The sequence below is a fragment of the Corythoichthys intestinalis genome, chromosome 9 (assembly GCF_030265065.1).
Source record: "Corythoichthys intestinalis isolate RoL2023-P3 chromosome 9, ASM3026506v1, whole genome shotgun sequence".
NCBI classification, from domain to species: domain Eukaryota; kingdom Metazoa; phylum Chordata; class Actinopteri; order Syngnathiformes; family Syngnathidae; genus Corythoichthys; species Corythoichthys intestinalis.
In genome coordinates this window covers 7,701,751-7,723,400 of record NC_080403.1, presented here as the reverse complement: position 1 = coordinate 7,723,400, position 21,650 = coordinate 7,701,751, and the positions used below count along the sequence as shown (strand labels likewise).

At 38.1% G+C, this 21,650-nt stretch overlaps 1 protein-coding gene across 1 annotated transcript in view; it reads right to left on the bottom strand.

Moving 5' to 3' along the window:
- Positions 1-19,613, bottom strand: part of ca16b (carbonic anhydrase XVI b) — a 312,279-nt gene extending 292,666 nt beyond the window's left edge. The window contains exon 1 of the mRNA XM_057845617.1: positions 18,849-19,613. Within this exon, the coding sequence (XP_057701600.1) occupies positions 18,849-18,936 (88 nt within the window). The 5' untranslated portion in view covers positions 18,937-19,613. The remainder of the gene's footprint in view (positions 1-18,848) is intronic.
- Between the last annotated feature and the right edge of the window lie 2,037 nt (positions 19,614-21,650).

The window sequence follows — 21,650 nt, the reverse complement described above, 5'->3', positions numbered from 1 at the left end:
GGTTTTAAAAAGCTTTATTGATGAATTTTGTTAAGTTAAAGTGCCATGCAGAAATTATCAAATTATTTGCATATTATTTTGAAAATTGACCGGATCCACTGTATTTTTACGTGACTTTTTACGTTCCGATCCTACCTAGTTTGATTGACGCAGGAGGGTTATGTCTCGCGAAAAATAATCAACTCTGCCGTTCGTTTCGGATGTGACGCATTTAACCGCTTCTGGGATGCATCTGAAACGCAGCCACTCTGCAACTGGTGTGCACTCGCTGCTCGACTTTACCGGCCGCGTTTCACTGCGTCGGCAACGCTGACTAATGTACTACCCTGGTCAGTCTCAGTGCTGTGGTATGGCCGAATTCCAGACTAAAATGCGTTTAAAACATTGCTAAACTAAGAGAACGTCAATCTAGAACACACCATAGTACTAATGTAAACTGACGCAACAGATGCTACCTGCAAGCGAGAAAAAGATACTTTATTATTATTTTATTTTATGGGCTCATTACATTGATTACCATAATTTTTCTTGACAACAACTTGGTATTTGCGCAGAAAAAGCATTTTGGAACACTAACGCAAAAGCACACGAGGACTCAAGCGTGTTGTCAACTTGTCCAAATGGAAGACCTTTGCTAATTGTTAGAAAAATACAGTATAAATGCACTCAAAGTGGCAACTTAAACATGATGCAGCGGGCAAAAAACAGAGAAATTAAATGAAAATAAAACTGTTTTTTGTTTTAATAATATTTCTTAACAAGAAAACAAAGTTTATCCGCCCCCCCCGCCAAAAAATGCATAAATTAGGCCATTCGTTATTAAAGCCGCAGTCTTGAAATGGAGAGAAAAAAGTAACGGCTTATTGTCCAAGAATTATGGCATATTTCAATGTTAAATAGCACAATTTAAGTGGCTCCCAACAAGAGTGAAGAATGGATTTGACTGACAGTAAAAATGAGACGCACACCGTTACCTTGGTGATAAGTGTCCAGAATGTTTCAGAGCAACCAAACCGTCAAAAGACTGAGTGATGGGTAAATGTAGTCTCCATTTATTCTCTTTTCAATCAAAAAAAAAAAAAAAATTGAAACGAACAGAAAAGCCTCACACACCATGCTGGTTGAGCACAATTACGTGAACGGAGTACATAAAGTTGAACTGGATTTTTCAACTCACGACCTTTCGTTCATCCTTTTTTGCTGTGTGTCAGAGGTCCACTGAGGTATGCAATATGAAATAAGTCTGCTGTGTTCACAGCTTGTAAGGCGACAAGTCAATAAATTGTCAGGCTGAGGGCATGGAAGCAAGGAACTTGGGAGCACTGGGGGCACAGAGGGTTGTGATTAAGACAGAAGCATTCTTCTGTTGCATCACTGCAACTGATATGGAGGATAATTGGTGCCACACATGAGTAGCAACAACATCAATCTGGGATAGAGCTGCATTTAACGTTCTACCAATGCTAGCAACGGTGAAGGATGACATTTGAGGATTTTAATTATATGGCTGAATAATAAATTGAGGGGGTGGCACTAATTTCAGGCTATTCCAGTTCACTACAAGTACAATCATTCACTTATGTCTTCACTGTGTTGCGAGATGAAACTGAATATGCATGTTTAGCTCTCTGCTCTTGATTAAATAGCGTTACAGGTAACTGATGGATTGTGTTTAAAAAAAATTTATATTTATGTTCACTCAATTGGGTGAAGATTAATGAATGAAGGAATGAATGAATGAACACACAAATCACAAAGCGTCCTGTCCAGTTTATAATCCTATTCCTTTGAACAGTTATTTGACCACCAAATAGACTAAGTCAGGTATTATAAAAGGTCATCAAATTTAATTTCCATTTCTTGAATGTTGCATTAGTTGAAATTCAAACAGCATCTGCTCGGAAAATACACATAGTAATGGCACAACGTGGGACTTCAGCTCAGTGAGTACACAAAGCAATGACTGAGAACGTAAAAGATCACAAGCCATCATCTGGCACTTTTGATGAGACCATTTGGCTCTCCACCGACAACACCCAACATCTTAAATGTGAATCAGGTTGGTTCGCCTGACATGAACAAGCTGTGACAAGCTTTAATGCATTGACACATTGATCTTGGATGAATCAAACGCACGGTCATGGACAAAATTATTGGAACCCCTGGAATTTTTCCAGAAAATACACACTTTCTCCCAGACATTAACGCAACTACAAATGTTTTCAGTATGAATGTGTTTATTTTTTGGATTTGCATTGGAAAAACACAAAAACGCTGAAGAGAAAAGCCAAAATGTACACAACTTTACACAGAATGCAAAAAATGGACATAATTGTTGGCACCCTCAACTCAATATTTAGTTGCACATAGAAGAAATAACAGAACACAAGTTTCGTGCACCTCTCAGATGGAATTTTGGACCTTTCTTCTTTTGCGAACTGTTCCAGGTCTCTCAGATTTGAAGGGTGCGTTCTTGCAACAGCAATGTTGAGATCTCTCCATAGGTGTTCAATGGGATTTAGATCCGGACTCCTCAATGGCCACCTCAGAATTCAGCCCAAAACATTTTGATTGTCTCCAGATTTCATGAATCCTTGCACACTGTCAAGGCGCCCAGCGCCAGAGGCAGCAAAACAACCCCAAAATATCATTGAACCTTCACCATGTTTAAATACAGGCACTGTTTTATTTTCTTTTTAGGCCTCATTCTTTTTTCTGGCACTGGGTGCCTTGACAGTGTGCAAGGAGTCATGAAATCTGGAGATGAGCCGCAATTTATGGTGCACTGTCAGAGAACTGGGTCTACGTCAGAGGTCATGGGTGTTCTAACAGGACAATGACCCAAAACATACCTCAAATAGCACCAAGAAATGGTTGGAGACAAAGCGCTGGATAATTCTGAAGTGGCCATCGATGAATCCGGATCTAAATCCCGTTGTACACTATAAAGAGATCTTAAAATTGCTGTTGCTCAGCTGTTTTGTGTTTTTCCAATGCACATCCAAGAAATAAACTCAATCATACTGAAAACATTTGTAATTGTCATTAATATCTGTGAGTAATGCTGTATATTCTGGAAAAAATCCAGGGGTGCCAATAATTTCGTCCATGACTGTAAATCCAAAAAATATGCTTCGATTCGGCGCTCATTCGTGGTTCGCCCGTTGCGTGGAGACGGGTGTTAGAGTTTGCTGTCTGAGACTCTGAGCCTTTTTGTCCTGAGAGCTTGTTGTAGTCTCCGCTCAGCTAAAAGGTTGGGCTGGCCCTTCCAGGCTAAGTTCGCTAACTGCTGAGCGAATCAGAGTATTTTAAAATAGATAGGGAAAATTAAACTGAAAATTAATTGTGTGGTACCCCAAGTCACACATGCACCAGACTGTGCGCACTAAGTTTAACTTTCATCAGGCATAACTTTTTGGGCTGTCAAATTGGTGCCACTTACAAAAGAGCTACTAAGCTCACAAAACGCTTGCCCGGAGGCTCCAACTGTCTCGGCCATAGTTACACACGCGCACCCTGGTTGCTGTTTCCACTTCTAGCAAATATGCAAAACGCCCCCCTGTGTTTCTATCTGCAACTGGCCAAATGTGTGTGCAGCACAAGACGTTTTTCTTAAATCCCGATTTCAGACATTTCTCTAGGTTTTAAGTCGGTGACAGCGGTCGGACAAGCGTGGAGGGCATTAAATTCACAACAAACGGCAAGTTCTATTGGGGACAGGTGTTCTTTTGTTGCATGGCGAGCATAGGTGGGTAGAGTAGCCAAAAATTTTTACTCAAGTAAGAGTAGTGTGACTTCAAAATAATATTACTCAAGTAAAAGTAGTTATCAAAAAAATGTACTCAAGTAAAAGTATTCGGTGAAAAAAAATACTCAAGTGATGAGTAACCGTGAGTAACTGCTTATGATTAGGGCTGTCAAACTATTAAAATTTTTAATCGAGTTAATTACAGCTTAAAAATTAATTAATCGTAATTAATCGCAATTAATCGCAATTTAAACCATCTATAAAATATGCCATATTTTTCTGTGAATTATATATATATTCTGTAAAATAAATTGTTGGATTGGAAAGATAAGACACAACATGGATATATACATTCAACATACGGTACATAAGGACTGTAGTGGGCATTTCACTCTACTGTTATTTAAATCTGTCTATGCTGTCCTCACTCCGAAGCGCCTACTTTTTCCAAAGCAAGACAGCTAGTGAACGACGCCTTAATAATCAGACTTCTTCCTTTTTCATCTGATTTATTAATAAAATGGCCTCAAACCATTGTCCTCTTTAGACAGTCGTAAAACTACAAAAAAAAAGTACACAAGCATTGCATTAGCAACAACGTTAGCTTAGCACGCTATACAGGTTCACTAAACATAAACAAAAAGTGTCTCATACAAAAAATGTAACATTCCGCTTACTAACATAATATGTACATTCTTTACAACAACCATACTTACGGACAAATCTTGTCCAAGGATCACATAAGCACAAAATTACAACGTAGGCGTCAGCCCGAGACGTCGTGCAGCCATACTGAACTGGCAAGAAAATAAACCATGTCGCAAAGCGACCACAAGAGTTCGCTGTTACAGCACAAAAAGCCTTGCTGTAAAACTTACCAAAAGGCAGAGAATACTGTCTGAGCGGGACATGTGCGTTAACTGCGTCAAATATTTTAACGTGATTAATTTTAAAAATTAATTACCGCGCGTTAACGTGATAATTTTGACAGCCCTACTTATGATGTTTGATTTTTTTTTTTTTTAAAGAATTGTTGTTAGCTGGGATAGGCTCCAGCACCTCCGCGACCCTCGTGAGGAATATACGGCATGGAAAATGAATGAATGAATGAATGTATTTTCATTCCTCATCAGTTATTCAGTTATCAATATGAACTGTTGTTATTATTAAACTGTACTATAACCCTTTATATAACTACATGAAATCAAAGAAATAAAAAAAAAAAAAAAGAGAGAGCGAGAGAAATAATCTAAAGAAAGGAAGCATCATTCATCCAAAAAGCATGACTACCCTTTAGTGGAGAAAATAGTACCTAGTTTGAATAGTTGAATAGTGAATAGTTCCATCACAGTTCCTATTATGAAATTAAAATAAAATCATATCTCCGGTTTTCCGGGGTCAATCGGTGCCCAATGAGAACTGAGAAAGAGGTTAAGATCTGAACGTTCGAGTCATGTTGACAGCAGCGATTGTGTGTTCAAAAAAATTTAAAAAAAAAAAAAAAAAAACTTGTTTTGCTTTATGAAAGCTATAGAAGCTTTTTTGCTTTTACATGGTACAAATCTGCCGCATAGTCGAGGCCTTGTTCGACCCTCTCTTAAAGACGCTGACGTTGAGGCTGCGACGCAGTCCCTTTCTAGTCAAACCAGTTATGTTGGGGAGATCCCACTTAGACAGCTCCCAGCTGGGATGCTTGGTGGTAATACTGCTGTCCACCGAAGATGGCTGCAACTCCAAAGGAACCACCGGTGACTTGACAGGATCTGTCTGCAGGATATTCATGAGAAGTTTCCCCGGCTTGTCACTCTTATCGAACAACATCGACCTTTCTTGCTTTTTGGGCACTGGAGATTGCAGTCCTGCTGGTTGGAGGTTGCCCCGGAAATTCTCTCATACAGCTTGCGCTTCATTTTATGGTGTAAAATGTTCAGCGGAGTTTGCAGACGGGCTGATTTCATTGTTGTTGTTTTTCTATGCTTTTACATGGCCTTCTGAATCCCTTCTATATACAGCAATCTTCATCGTTTACAGATGAACTCCCTTATCCTGGATTAAATGGTATTATATGAATACAATGTGGTCATGGTGAATCAAGATATTTAAGATATTCAAGTCATCTGGTGAAAATTCTTCTAGTTTTAATTAGAGGAGTTCCAAAAAATCGATTTTTACATGCATCGCGATTCGACACGTGACGATTCGATTACGATTCATAAAGGTTCAAAAACTATGTTTTTCCCTCATAACTTTATGGCAGCCGCTCGTAGCAGAACGAAATTCAAGACACGTCTGCCGCCGGGCACCTTTAACAGGCGCGCGCACCTTATGGTGAGAGAGAGAAAGAGGTGAGTACACGAACCCTCTTGCACTGTTTAGCCTTTATTGTTGTTGTTTTTGAGATGTTAATAGTTAGCGCAGAGCGCTAAGCTAATTAGCTAATTCTCCATCGTGTATTTCATATGCAGAACGTGTAAAACCACGGTTAAGTACAGCGGTAACACTACAAACATGCGAAATAGTACAGAATTCTGTGAAAATAAAGTATATTGGTAAAAAGAAGTCTTATTTCTAAAGACACTTTGTTTCCAGAAAATGTGGAATTCATTCCACCTGTGTAAATGTTATTGTATTGTTGAGAGAAATAAGTACTCCCTTTAAAATGGTTAATGTTTTGCACTTTCTTGTAAAAAAAATAAATAAATAAAAAAGCAGCTTAAGGGCAGCTTTTTGTTGTATGGGCATGTTTCCCTCGTTCCTGTTGAATCATTAGGACATTTTGAATAAATAATGGACATAAATTTGTTTGGCTACTATATTAGGTAGTAATGTCTGATTATCGATAGCCGTGATAATCACGATAATCTTGATACCGCGATCATCATCAATACCGCGATCATCGTTTCATAATCCGATCGTAGAACCCTGAATCGGAATCGAATCAAATCGTGGGGTGCCTAAAATGGCACACCCCTAGTTTTACTATCACAAACCCCCCAAAAGTTGCGATTTCGTTCAGTCTTACTAGCAACTGTGATCAGAGACAGTAAAGCTGGGAAAACAAATAAGCACAGTTTATAACACACAGTGATAACAGTTTACTGTATACTCACTGAACTATTTTCCAACTGGAAAATGTTGTTTGGCCGTTGATCTGTATCATTGCTGCCATTCAACTTCCATATAAATATAGTAATTTTACTATCTAAGACAAAATGACCAAAAAAAAAATCGATGAGTTTTTTTTTTTTTTTTTTGGTTGGGGTGGACAATAAGGGAAAGTTTGGCTTTTGAAGTTTACTGGCCCCACTAGCAAACCCACTGGCCCAGGTCAACGCGTCAGTTATTGATCCCATTAGTCACGAAAAAGAACAATCCGCTTGAATAAAAACTTTTTTTTTTTGCGGTTGATATAATAAAAAGTGTGACAAAACAGTGCAAAAACATGAATCTAGTGCAAATAATCCCATTCCAATTCCACAATCATATAAAATGTATAATGTAGGGCTGTCAAACGATTAACATTTTTAATCGAGTTAATTACAGCTTAAAAATTAATTAATCGTAATTAATCGCAATTAATCTCGATTCAAACCACCTATAAAATATGCCATATTTTTCTGTAAATTATTGTTGGAATGGAAAGATAAAAGACACAAGATGGATATATATATTCAACATGCGGTACATAAGGACTGTATTTGTTTATTATAACAATAAATCAACAAGATGACATTAACATTATTAACAATCTGTTAAAGCGATCCATGGATAGAAAGACTTGTAGTTCTTAAAAGATAAATGTTAGTACAAGTTATAGAAATTTTATATTAAAACCCCTCTTAATGTTTTCGTTTTAATAAAACTTGTAAAATTTTCAATCAAAAAATAAACTAGTAGCCCACCATTGTTGATGTCAATAATTACTTACACAATGCTCATGGGTGCTGAAGCCTCGAAAATCAGTCGCACCCAAGCGCCAGCAGAGGGCAGCAAAACTCCACAAAACACAATTAACAAGTGGGCATCTCACATTCAACATGCGGTACATAAGGACTGTATTTGTTTATTATAACAATAAATCAACAAGATGGCATTAACATTATTAACATTCTGTTAAAGCGATCCATGGATAGAAAGACTTGTATTTCTTAAAAGATAAATGTTAGTACAAGTTATAGAAATTTTATATTAAAACCCCTCTTAATGTTTTCGTTTTAATAAAATTTGTAAAATTTTCAATCAAAAAAGAACCTAGTAGCCCGCCATTGTTGATGTCAATAATTACTTACACAATGCTCATGGGTGCTGAAGCCTATAAAATCAGTCGCACCCAAGCGCCAGCAGAGGGCAGCAAAACTCCATAAAACACAATTAACAAGTGGGCCTTTAACTGTACTGTCATTTGAATCTGAGCGGGGCATGTGCGTTAATTGCGTCAAATATTTTAACGTGATTAATTAAAATAATTAATTACCGCCCGCTAACACGATAATTTTGACAGCCCTGGTATAATGTACAAACAAGAGGTGTAACCTAACTCATGCAGCCAGTGGAGTGCTGTCATCCCACACAGATTTTGAGTCCATTGGTTACATGGCCAGGGAGTTTTTGCGCTAAAATGATGTTCATAATTTTTATTATTTTTTCTGTAATGTCGGCTTGTAACAAAGTGGCGTTTGGCGTCATCATTTAACCGTTTTCAATTATACGGCATTCACCAACTCCGAACACTAAAAACTTAACCAGAATCATGAATAAACCTAAATCTAGCACACTGACCACTTACACATATTTTAAAGTTTTCGGGAAACAAAGACACACCAAAAAAAAAACGTTTTTAAGGGGTGTTTCAGTGGGAGGCAGGCCCGCGGGAGAGCCCATTTCTGGGGCGATTCCTTCATGTCTTCCCCTTACCGCTCACTGGAAGTCTGTTGTTGTGGCAACAGTTTAGAAGTCAAAGAGATGACTAAGGCTAGGTTCATACTACAGGCCTTAATGCACAAATCCAATTTTTTGCCATATCTGTTTTTTTGGCGTGCCCGTTCAGACTGCCTTTGTCCATTGAGACCGTTCAAGTATCACAGATGCGCACTATTTCGCTGTCCGAGATGCGCTCACCAAAGAGACACGCATGTGCAGAAGCATTAAAACAAATTACACATGCTAGCTGTCATTCCAGAGTGATCATATTTTGATTTCCCAAAAAAGGACACAAATAACAGACATTAATAATCACGTTTAGTCTTATATTTAAAGTTTATATGGACTGATAGAATGCATACACGCACACACATGAGCCTTGACGTGTGTATGTGAAATGACGTGGGTGCGTCAGTTTGCCCCGATTCGGCCATGTGTGCAATAATGAAATATTGGTCATTCGGCACACAGAATGATAATCGAAAATTGTAAGGCTTATTCTTTTCTTCATTTTATTTTTTCATGACCGTGGTCAAGCCCACTTTGTGCTTAAAAGCAGAGTTCAAACTAGGCGCTCATGCCTACATGGCTGCCGTCCTCCGTGCCTCTTGCTCTTTGCTGACGTAATTGCTGCATGAATTCCGAAGTGGGAGTCTTGACAGTTCAGACCGTCAGTCACGTTCTGAAAAAAATGTAGCCCAGATCAGATTTGAACCACATACAAAAGTGACTCAGACGGATTTGAAATGGTCCACTTCTATGCGACTTGTCCCGTTCAGACCGTCAAGTTAATGCCTGACTCGAGTCGGAAAAACACGAAAAAATCGGATTCGTGCATTAAGACCTGTAGTATGAACCTAGCCTAAGGCAAATAGGGCTAACAATTTTCGAGATAAACTGTCATAATGAGAATTATTTTCCGTAGTCACGTCTCTACATATGTGGGTATTGATCTGCACACCTCACAGTAAACCTCTTTTGTTTGTCTCATGGTAGCCGAGCCAATTCCAGCGGTCTCGCCAGTGGAGCTGGAACTTTCTCTCCCTTTTCTTTATTTAATATTGGATTTCACTTTCCCTCAAGTCCTCCGGTGACCTTCTCTTTGTTGAGTGGTCTTTTTTTCCCTGGTGCTTGGCCAGGTGCTGGGGGTTTCAGAAACATGTCATATTGTAGTACAACGTTAGGTGGGTACTGAGATCCTGACAATCAATCAATCAATCTTTTTTTTTTTTTTTTTTTTTTTTTTTTAAGGTCTTCTTAATAGGGATAGTGTCACGTCATCAAAACACAGGACCGATGGGAATTAATGTGAAGATTTTTTTTTTTTTTTTAAATCAACACATTATTTTTACTGGCAGCACCAAGCCAGTGGTAGGAGCATTCTGGTGGCCCTGAAATTTTAAGGGTTTGTCTGGGCCACCGCGTCATTTATACTGTCGACCCGTTATAGTTTATGATCCAACTATATGAAATGCTGTATTTAAAATATAAAAACTGGAGAAAAAAATTACACTTTCTAAAACTGGCTTTTTTTTTTTTTTTTTTTTACCTCTAATCAACACGAAAGACGAGAACGGTCATTACATTCATACAGGTATTATTCAACAGAAAATATTCAAGACTATTTTTCTACACATATAAAAGCTTCATGATATACCTTCCGCCATTGAGATTTAAGAAAGACATACTATATACTGCTTAAACATCTACAGTATATTAGGGAGAATTTCCCTGCCTCACAATCTCACATTGTTTTAAACGGTCGGGAAGGAAGCCCATTTGATTCCGGCCACTATACAGTTGGAAAAACAATGGATGAATAAATTATTGGAAAATATAGAATTAAAAAAAAAAAAGAAAAAACAATTGTTCTATTATTGCATCATAGTTGTTTTTACATCCATCGCACACACTGGCCCTCAAAGGACATTATGATAAACACTTTTGCTCTGTAGGACAAGGGTGCGGCTACTTCTGCTGAAGTAGAACTACTGGTGCCATAACATTAGTGGACCAACATAATATATCCATCCATCACGTTCAGGGTCACATCGGACCTGGAGTCAACTCCCGCTGATGTTTGGGCATAAGGAAGAATACAACCTGAAAAAGTCCTGTGTGATATGGACAAAATTTTACCCCATGTACTCTGATACAGTACATTTTCTTAATGGTCCAATGAAATAAAAATCAAATTTTCTCATTCAAACTGTATGCACGATGTCTGTAACATACACAAAAGTATTTAGTTTGTTTCGGTTGATAATGCAGCGCTTGTTTCCCCTCTAACTATTGAGACCTCAGATTTTTTTTTTTAGCTCCAGCACTATGTGACCCGGTAAATGTGATAATAAAAATGTATTAAAATTGAAATACAAAAATCCAAGGTGAAAAGAAATACAATTAATAAATAACTGTGAGACCAACCAGTTTTGAAGGATAGCAATACAGTGCAAAGAATAAAAATAAATATGATGATAGGCGTAGCATGATTCGCTGATCCGCCTCACATTACAGTGGTTATGAGTTCTGCATGTTCTGCTTGTTTTCCTGTTTTTTTTTCCTACATTCTCAAAAATGTGTGGCGCTTTAATTAAGGACTGATACCCGCCCAATAGTGTGAATTACGAGTGGGCGACACATTATAGCCTCAAAATTACATCACGATTAGTGCTGCAACGATTAATCGATTAACTCGAGTAATTCGATTAGAAAAAAATGAATTGGGGGATACCCAGGACTTGAATTTATTTATTCATCTTTGTTGCTTCGTTTTCTGTTTCTGATTGTGTATCATATTGCCTCTGCAAAGCCCTTTGAGACAACATTTTTGTGATCTAGGGCTATACAAATAAAATTGAATTGAATTGCATTGAATTGAATTGAATTGAATTGAATTGAATTGAATTGAATTGAATTGAAAAAAGCTTTGAGTTTTTTTATTGATTTGGATAAATATACTGCCCTCTAGTGGTAAAAGTGAATATGACAAACTGTAACACATCTAACATGGCTGCTCCCTGTTAAAACCAGCATAAGGTACGTTTTTGTTTAAGCTCAAATGATTGCATGCATTAGTTCTTTAGTTTAGAAGTATATTTAGCAGTTTTTTATGGGAATATGTGTTCGAACAATTTGCGAAGAACTTTGTGGGGGAAAAAAAAAATCGCATTTTACAGCATTTCAGTCAGCAGACTTTTTCTATGCAAGTTAGCCAATTTTCTTTTGTTGAATTTAGAACATTCAGTTTTTGTTTTTGTTTTTTTATCGCATTTGAGGCTAAACTCGGGTATTTTTTTTTTTCTATGCATTTATTGCTCTAGTGAAATGAAAGTGCAATTCTACATCGTTTGAAGAAACACTTAGGTATTTTATTTTGTATTCGCATTTAATGATCTTTTGGAAGAGCAATCTTGTCAAGTAAAATAAATGTTATTGCAAGCATAAACATTTTTTCCTATGTTTTACGTCTTCTAAAATCTATTCTGCAATGTATTTAATGCTTGTAATCCAATGACTTGATTATTTGAACTAACCAATCAATCGATAAATCGATTCCCTAAATAATCAATAGCCCTAATCACGATACGCCAAGAAAATTTGTGGTCGCGTTATTTTTGACAATATGGGTAAAAAAAAAAAGGTAATACTTTATTTGAACTCAGTGTCATAACAATGTCATAAAACATCATAATTATGATATGACATTTACATGAACATTAATGAATGTTTATGACAGATGTCATTGAGTGTCCTAACCCTAACACAGTTCATAAACTCTAATCCTAACCCAAAGACATTTGAAAAAATCTCAATATTGCATCAAAAATGACATCCTTCGCTATGTCGCGCTTCAAAATTCGCGCCTTTTGTACATCGCAATTTTTTTTCAATTATAAAAAAGTACAGTATTTTATTTAAAATTTTAAGATATGTGCATGTATGGATGAATAAATCATTGTTTTCTTTCATATACAGTATAGATCTCATATCATAATTATTACATTTGCAGTGCTTAAAAACCATATGTTAAAATATACATAAACAGTTTTTGTTTGTTTTTGTTTTTTTTGTTTGTATGTTTGTTTTTTAACTATACTTTGGATAAAAAGGGGGAAAATATGTCTTATACGTATCTCTTTCCATTACTGTTAAATCTGAATAAATACATTGAACACACCACAAAAAAATAAAAATGTAAATAAGCTCCGCTTCTACTCCAGGGATTTTCAATTTGCGCTGGGGGGCTATTAACCTCTAAAAACTAGGTATCACTGTAATTTACTAGATGACACTCAATGACATCTGTCATATTCATGACAGGTGTCATGTCATCCTTATGACAGTCTTATTACAGAGATCAAATAATGTGTTACCAAAAAATGTTGAAAAATATGTCATTTCTGCTTCGAGTGCAATGGATAACTGATACAGCTTGAAATGGAAGCAAAACACGCAAACAAAAAATGGCCAAGTAGTGTTTATCCTAAGAAGTTAAATGTAACACAACAGTTTAAAACAGTAACTTTAGTTTTATTTTAGCAAGAAACAGGAAATCTGAATCTGATTTGAGGACAAAGTCTGTGTCATTGTGTTACTCTTGCACTTTGGATTTGTATATAACGTGTGTGCGAATGTAGCAAAGTTTTCTGTCACGTCCTATCACTGCAGCCTATCACAATATTTAGAATTATTATTCATATTACTGCCAAAAATAGACCAAAACTGATGACTGTATGACATGGCACAAACTTGTGTGAAATTGTGAATGGTTCCCATCCATTTGTGCCTTGTGATTGTGTATTCCCGGAAGTGTATTAAACCCTGCGGTACCAGAGATTGCTGGAGGCTCGCTACAAAACAAAGCAATCCCCCTCTCACTTGTTCTGTAATATAAAATGTTCAGTTTCATCGTCAAAATTAACCTGCGATGGCACAATTTTTTTAATCGGAATAAGCGGCATGGAAAATGAATAAATGAATGAATGAATCTGTATAACGAAAATGAATTCATTGTTTCATGACGATTATACACTGTTTTAAAAGCAATTGTTCACGTCGTAATCTTGCTTTAAAAAATGTAGCACTTTTGAGGCCATGCCCTCCAACCGAGAGACAACAGAGCTTTCGTGGCGTATACTATCATATTAAATCAAAGTAAGAGATTTCTAAATTGATCATCTCATATCAACTACTAATTGGGTGTTTTTCTGATATGAATGAGCTGAAAACAAAGCAATCAGACATGGACAACACCTATCAAGCACATTTTCCATGCCAGACACATAGTGAATCAAGCCGATTGATAGCTCAACTTACGAATGTCTCTACAAACGTAATTTTCAGGTTACGACACGTTTAAACAGGACAATATTTCCTCTTGTTAAGAATGAAATTTCAGGTTACAAGAGGCAAAAATACTAGACAATACTGTTAACGATACGTATGTACTTCCTGCTTTCTGCTTTTAAATGTCGCGCCATAAGATCCTGCTGCCCTATTAATCATAATATTTCCCATCATGCCTCTGTAATGGGATTCAGCTCTCCTATTGCCCCTTTTGTTGATGACGTTTCAATTTGGGTGTCGCAGTATAATGACCTGCACTGACGATGTTATTATTGATATAGCGCGTCGACATCTGAGCCAAATGAACACAAGGTTCCTCGTCTTTTTGTCTCACCAAGAGTTTTTTTTTAAGCCCACAGACGGTTCATTACATTAGGAGTGCATTAGAGCATACAGTAGGTCTCCCAACGTTTGTGTGTCACGAAAAGTGAGATAGGTGATCGGCACCATCAATTAGAGCTGTCCCGACTAGTCGACATAGTCGACGTCATCGATGACGTGAATCCGTCGACGAGCACAACATCCCGTCGACGGTTATTGAAAGGTTAAAAAATATATGCGTGGAAAGTTCAGAATGTCGGACGCTTGGTATGCAAGCGGGGAAAGCGGCACAAAGCCAAACAAAAGCGCACCAGAGTCCAAAACATTGACTTATTTTCAAAGAAACAAAGGAGGGTACACTGTTGTGTCCTGTCTCTTCAATGCCAAGCTTGGCTGCACGTCGGCCATGAATGATAACGACAGGAGATTGTAAGTCCATCTAACTAACTAATGACATGTTTTATTGAAGTTGCTAAGCCTGTCGCGATATGCAATGAGTCCACTTATCGCATGGTAAATAAAAATGAGGGCGGTCATTTTCACGTCTGCGTTTTATCGCTGCGCGCGCGTGCGTACATTTGTGCGTGCATGCTGATGGCATATGAGACTCCAGTTCTTTTCTCTCATCAACACGCTGTAGAATTATAGTTCAGACATACAAAATAAGAAAGCACATCTATATCAAACACTATATACGTTAGCATTGCTACATTGAGGTGAATGGGGAAAAAAGACGACCTACATTAGCCGGTGTTCTCTTTAAAACAGGCAGCCTTCTCCAAAACTTGCAGTTAAAAGGTGACACTTCAAACATGAAAAATCGCTGGTTAACAGGTTAAAAATCTATTACTGACACCACATGCAATGACATAAAGTGCTTTTTTTGCGGAGTGTAAAGCTTAAATTAGCGGTTTAGCGAACGTACTTCCGGTGAACATTTCAAAATAAAAGCATGTCATGTTCGTCATATAAATAACGATTTCTGGAGTTAATCCAACATACTTCAGATTCTACACTAAGAATACCTTTAAAATGACACCCTTTATGAAAATTCTGATTGGCAATGAAAAATTATTATAATACTATTACATATAGTACTACAGTATACTATAATATTAATGTTAGGCATTTTTTTAAGAATTGTTTTGAATCATGTTGGAAAGGTGAAGTCAGTGTTCTGAATCTGTTTACATTCCATTCTTTTGCACAAGTTAATTCTATCAGCATTTGAACTCATTGTTTATTTGTGATTTATTATTGTTATTTATCTGTTTATTTGTACTTTAATAAAGAATGTAAGTGTTACAAAATGTTTTTGTGAATTGATAAGTGTCAACAAAAATTTCATTGCTAAATTAGTAAAAAAAAAAAAAAAAAAATTCTAATTATAAGATTAGTCGACTAATCGTAAAAATAGTCGGCTGACTAATCGGGAGAAAATTAGTCGTTTGGGACAGCCCTAGTTTATTTGTACTTTAATAAAGAATTTAAGTGTTCCAAAATGTTTTTGTGAATTGATAAGTGTCAACAAAAATTTCATTGCTAAATTAGTAAAAAAAAAAAAAAAAAATTTTTTTAATTATAAGATTAGTCGACTAATCGGAAAAATAGTCGGCTGACTAACCGGGAGAAAATTAGTCGTTTGGGACAGCCCTACCATCAATCTCGCCAAAGAGGACATTGTCTCACTCGAGAAGGTAAGATCTTTTTTTTTTCTTTGCATTTTTTTCTATTATCTACTTCATTTCATGTATAAATAGATAGGTTAGGTATATGGACTGTTAGACTTTTGTTTTATTTCTGTCTTATCCCAATTATAAATTTCAATGTGGCTAGTCAGTAGTGCTTGGAACAGACTAGGGCATCTAACGCATCTCTATTTACGAAATTTTTGGGTCACGAGACTACTTCCAAAACCAATTTACGTCATAAGTAGAGGTACCACTGTACAATGTCACACATTTCTGTTCGTTTTTACAACAGTTGCTTTAACATTTATGCATAACTGTGCATGTTAGCATTGGTAGAGGCACATTGCAATTCCATTGGAGTGTCATTTATGAACTTGGATGAATTCAAAATAACACGATCATAACCATGTTATATTTCTTCCCAGTTGACTTGAGCGTGCACATTCAGATTAACTTTAACCCCGCCTGGCCAATGCTTTTTATTGCCTAACAAAGTACCAGTAACTCTCTGACGTAGCCAGAATGTGGGGACTCGTAGCCTAATAAAGTGGCAACGGCACCTCTTTTCGTTTTTTAACAAAAAAAAAAAAATTCTCGCAGTTTGAAAGTAGCAAATGAGCCATATTGTTCCATTAAAAACTTGAACATACAGTTGATCACCGTGTTGCTTGTGAGGCAGTCACGAAAGTGAACTTCAGGTGGTGTTCACATATCCCGTGTACACGCCCAAAGTAGACATTATCTGGACTTCTTGAAAACATGTCTGAAGTGGGAAGCGAATGGAGGCCCATTAATGGTATGAATGACGTCACCAATAGTTTGTCCAGTTCTTGTATGCCTACTTACCATTTACTAACCAGTAAACGAGATGTTTTCCAGCTTGTTATGAAGGCCATGATTTAGGTAAAAGTTCCACTCAGAACATTAGTGGAAGAGGTACAGAAGTAGATTTACAGTAAAATGACAGTAAGAGTTGAAGAGTTAAAATTTGAAGAAGAAAGTAGAGTCGTTGGAATTCACCAGTGCCTACAGTAAATGGATGCCATGTAAGATTTCTGTGTTAAGATCTAAATAATTTATAAATAATGATAAAAAGAAAGACATCATCTTATAAATAACAGCATAAACCCAGCACAGATATTTCATGTGAATTTCAGGACACGTTTCTTCGACACTTAAAACGCACTCTACAGCAGCCGCGAAACGCAGCATCTTTCCTGCTTTGCATAAGCATATTACATATCTGAGGAAAAGACACAAAAGCAGCTCGGAAAATCTAAAAAAAAAAAAATCAAACAGTTTTTTTTGTTTTGTTTTTATGAAGTAGAACAATATAAACTTTTATATCAAACAGCATTCGGCTGGTCCCCATTCAATCTTTGTGCACATATAAGGGCAGGCTTTTCATTGCGACCCTGAGTGTGGATTTAACCCTCACTATCAACACGAATGTCAGCCTATTTAACCACCATCAGTAAGCCTACATAACAAAATAAAACAAAACAAACATGTTAAAAATGGTAAAGATTAGTAGACGCCGTTAGAGATGAATTCATCTAACAACAATACCATTTTGGAGTCTTATCGAGTAGGAATTAAACACACACTGTCTGCACAGACATCAACCAGGTCAACTGTTTCACATTTAATAGCCCTACATCATCTAAAAAGATCTTTAAATAAAAATCTGTCAAAAATCAGCAAAGGATTAAACTTTGTAGTTTTGACTGACGCTGTCAGAGACAGAGAGGTATATATGTATTTGCCAATACAGCAGACTATAACCAAATGTTTTCAATGCTATGGAATTAGGATGGTGTCAAAAAAAATAATTTTAAATGTAATGTATACTATAATCAACTACTGCAGGCATTTTTATATTCACTATACCTGTCAGTTGCATTTTTCACTCATCGGCTGCCACTGACAGCGGTATACATTCAACCCATTTAGACTGGGAGACCCAGTCAAAACGGACTGGACGTCCATCGTCGTCAATGGCATGGAAGATGAACATTCTCAGCCAGTCTCCCCAGTTTAAATTAAATTAGTCGTCTTTCTTTGTCAATGGCAGGTAATGAGTTAATCACAGCAATGGCGATTAATCAAGTAAAAACACAATTGGATTTCCACATTTTTGATTGACAGTCAGAACTCTATTCGACCAACAATTTTCATTATTAAATCACAGTGATTGTTATATAAAATTATGTTTTTGTAAAGGCACGTACAGACATAGCTCCTAGCTGTACCTAATAATGAGTCCAGTGGGTGTAAAATGAGTCACAGTTTCATAGTGGCTGCTCGCTGTCCAGCATACAAGGAGGAGGGAAGCAAGTGTCACCCTCATCATGACAAGCAGCCACACACACACAAACTAGTTTGTTAAATCAAACTTTAGCTCCAATTATAAAGAATGACGAGAGGAAAGCCGTCATGAACGAGTCGACTGAAAAAATTGTGTTAAGGTTTGCATCAGTTCTTTGGCGCGATGTGGAAGTAAAAGGGTGGCAAATAGCTTAATTACATTTGTATTTTATTTCTTTTGGGTGCAAAATTGATCTTTTCTTGATGTCACGTCTGTTTTTGCGCCACAGTGGAACTGGGTGATGACTTACGTGCACAGTAAGCACCAATCGAGCTTCAGTACTTGTGTTGAACGTAGCATTTTTAAACGCGGCAAATGTCGACAACATTAAGACACACTTGTGGTTGAAAAACTAAAGACAGAACAGGAATTCAAAGAAGCTGAGTCTATAGTCGGTGCTTGGAAACACCAGAGCTAGCTTGCGTACCGCAAAGTAATCGCCGCTACTTACCAGGATGACAGTCGCCGTGTTCGGGCAAGGTTAGAAGAAGCATTACGGATAAAATCCACCAGCGATTCGGTTCCCGTCTCTTCTGCATGTTAAACTACTCATGGAGAGCAACGATGAGGCGACGGGTGACAAAGTTTGTGGGTGTTTTCAGTCTTTTCGCTTGTTATCGGAAAAGAGAGGGGGAGAAAATCCCACGCGTGCGAGAGAAGCCTTTCACCAAAAAATGAAGTTGACGTCGCGGCCACACAGGCATTAAAAGAAAATAGATTTCCCCCTCCTTATAAAATAGTCCGCTTTGGTCCAAGCTGGGGATCCTTAGGCTTCGAGGAATAACACGCCACGGCGGCGTGGAAACACTTCCAGCAAGGGCTCTTAGGACTCCACGACGGGCTTCCGCGGAGCCACATTCCCGGAGAGTGGAAGGGGTCAGGCGGCGATCAATGGTTGTCTTTAACTACGCCGGAGAGAGAAAGGGAGGGCGAAGTGGTCCAATTGTATTGATTTGAAGTGTCGAGCACTCAGCGTTTATCCGTGGCTCGGAGCGACGTACAGCGCGAAGAAAAACTGCTGCTGGAATTGTCCCATTCTTCCATCCAGGAAGTGGACTAGCGGTCATGCATGCATGGATATCAGGCGGCTGCTGGTCCCATCCTGGCGGACAGGCTGCCTGCGCGCGGGGCGGAGAGACGGCGAGGGGGGGCGGTGCTCGGATTTGTTGAAAGCAACTAAGAGAGAGAGAGCGAGAGAGAGAGTGTGTCGATATTGGAGCAAAGACGCTGGTCTGTGTCAGCGAGCAGTAGCTGTCCTAGCTTGAATGCCAAACTGTGTGTGCCCCCCGGATCCCTAACACACACACACCGACCCACTGTAACCCCTTCAGGCAAGAGCGTAGGTTTGGTCTCGGTATTGGTAGGGACGATATACAGTGTATCACAAAAGTGAGTACACCCCTCACATTTCTGCTGATATTTAAGTATATCTTTTCATGGGACAACACTGACAAAATGACACTTTGACACAATGAAAAGTAGTCTGTGGGCAGTTTATATACCGGTAATAGAGTTAATTTCTAATCCCCTCAAAATAACTCAAAATATAGCCATTAAAACCAAACCCATGGCAACAAAAGTGAGTGCATCTCTTAGAGACTACATCCCTCAATGTCCTTATTGAGTACTGTTTGTCATTTTTCCTCCAAAATGTCATGTGACTCGTTAGTGTTACTAGGTCCAGGTGTGCATAGGGAGCAGGTGTGTTTTAATTTTTTTTGTGCAGCTCTCACACTCTCTCATACTGGTCATTGAGCGTTCCAACATGCCACCACATGGCAAAGAACTCTCTGAGGATCTTAAAAGACATTTTGTTGCGCTACACGAAGATGGCCAAGGCTACAAGAAGATTGTACACCCTGAAACTGAGCTGCAGCACAGTGGCTAAGATCATCTAAGGTTTTAAAAGAGCAGGGTCAACTCAGAACAGGCCTCGGGTTGGTCGTCCAAAGAAGCTGAGCGCACGTGCTGAGCGTCACATCCAAATACTTTCTTTGAAAGATCGTTGCAGGAGTGCTTTCAGCATTGCTGCAGAGATTGAAGAGCTGGGGGGTCAGCCTGGTAGTTCTCAGACCATACGCCGCACTCTAAATAAAATTGGTGGGCATGGCTGTCACTCCAGGAGGAAGCGTCTTCTGAAGACGGTACACAAGAAAGCCCGCAAACAGTTTGCTGAAGACATGTCAACAAAGGACATGGACTTCTGGAACCAAGTCCAATGGTCTGATGAGACGAAGATTAATTTGTTTGGTTCCGATGGTCTCAAACATGTTTGGAGGCGACCAGGTGAGGAATACAAAGATAAGTGTGTCATGCCTACACTCAAGCATGGTGGTGGGAATGTCATGGTCTGGGGCTGCATGAGTGCTGCAGGCGTTGGAGAGTTACATTCCATTGAGGGAAACATGAACTCCAACATGTACTGTGAAATACTGCAGCAGAGCATGATCCCTTCCCTTCAGAAACTGGGTCGCAGGGCAGTGTTCCAGCATGAGAATCACCCCAAACACACCTCCAAGATGACCACTGCTTTACTGAAGAGGCTGAGGGTAAAGGTGAAGGACTGGCCAACTAACTTTCACACATCAAATTTATAACGTCTTAATCTGATAATTTTTGTTAAATCTAGTCAAATCATTTTCTCCATCTTGTTTTGAGTGTTAAAGGCTAGTTAACAGATTAATGTGTCACATTCTTCCACTTACTTTAAGTAAATGTTACTCTTTGTTCATAATATTGAGCCCATAAATCTAAAAGTTGGTCATTTTTCACCTAAATCAAGAAAAACATGCATTCAAAAAATGTTTTGAACAATATTCTTTAATTAAGAACATTTCTGACAAAGTTTTTTGTTTAGGATTAAATATACAAAACATTTTGCCTAAAATAAGTCTGTTAAGTTTATTTTCAGCCAGCTCTTATTTCAAGAAATCTAAGTGAGTAAAATTGACTTGAATCACTGTAGCAGTAGCAAAATTAGTGGTGTGTTCACCACCTCCACAACACTGACGTCTTTTTACAGTACTTACAGTGGCTGCTGCTGGTGGAAAAAAACTTCTAATATCCGTCGACTTCGAAGGGGGCGGGGGAGGCGGCATGTTGTATTTCTGTTAGGTTGTGAATGCGTGTGTGTGTTCAAGTCATCAGCCAATCAAACGTGTGTTTGAGTGAAAGGAGCGTTGTCAGCCACAAAATGTAAGCCACCTCCATATTAAAACGTGTGCCATGATCCCAGTATTTGACATAATACAAA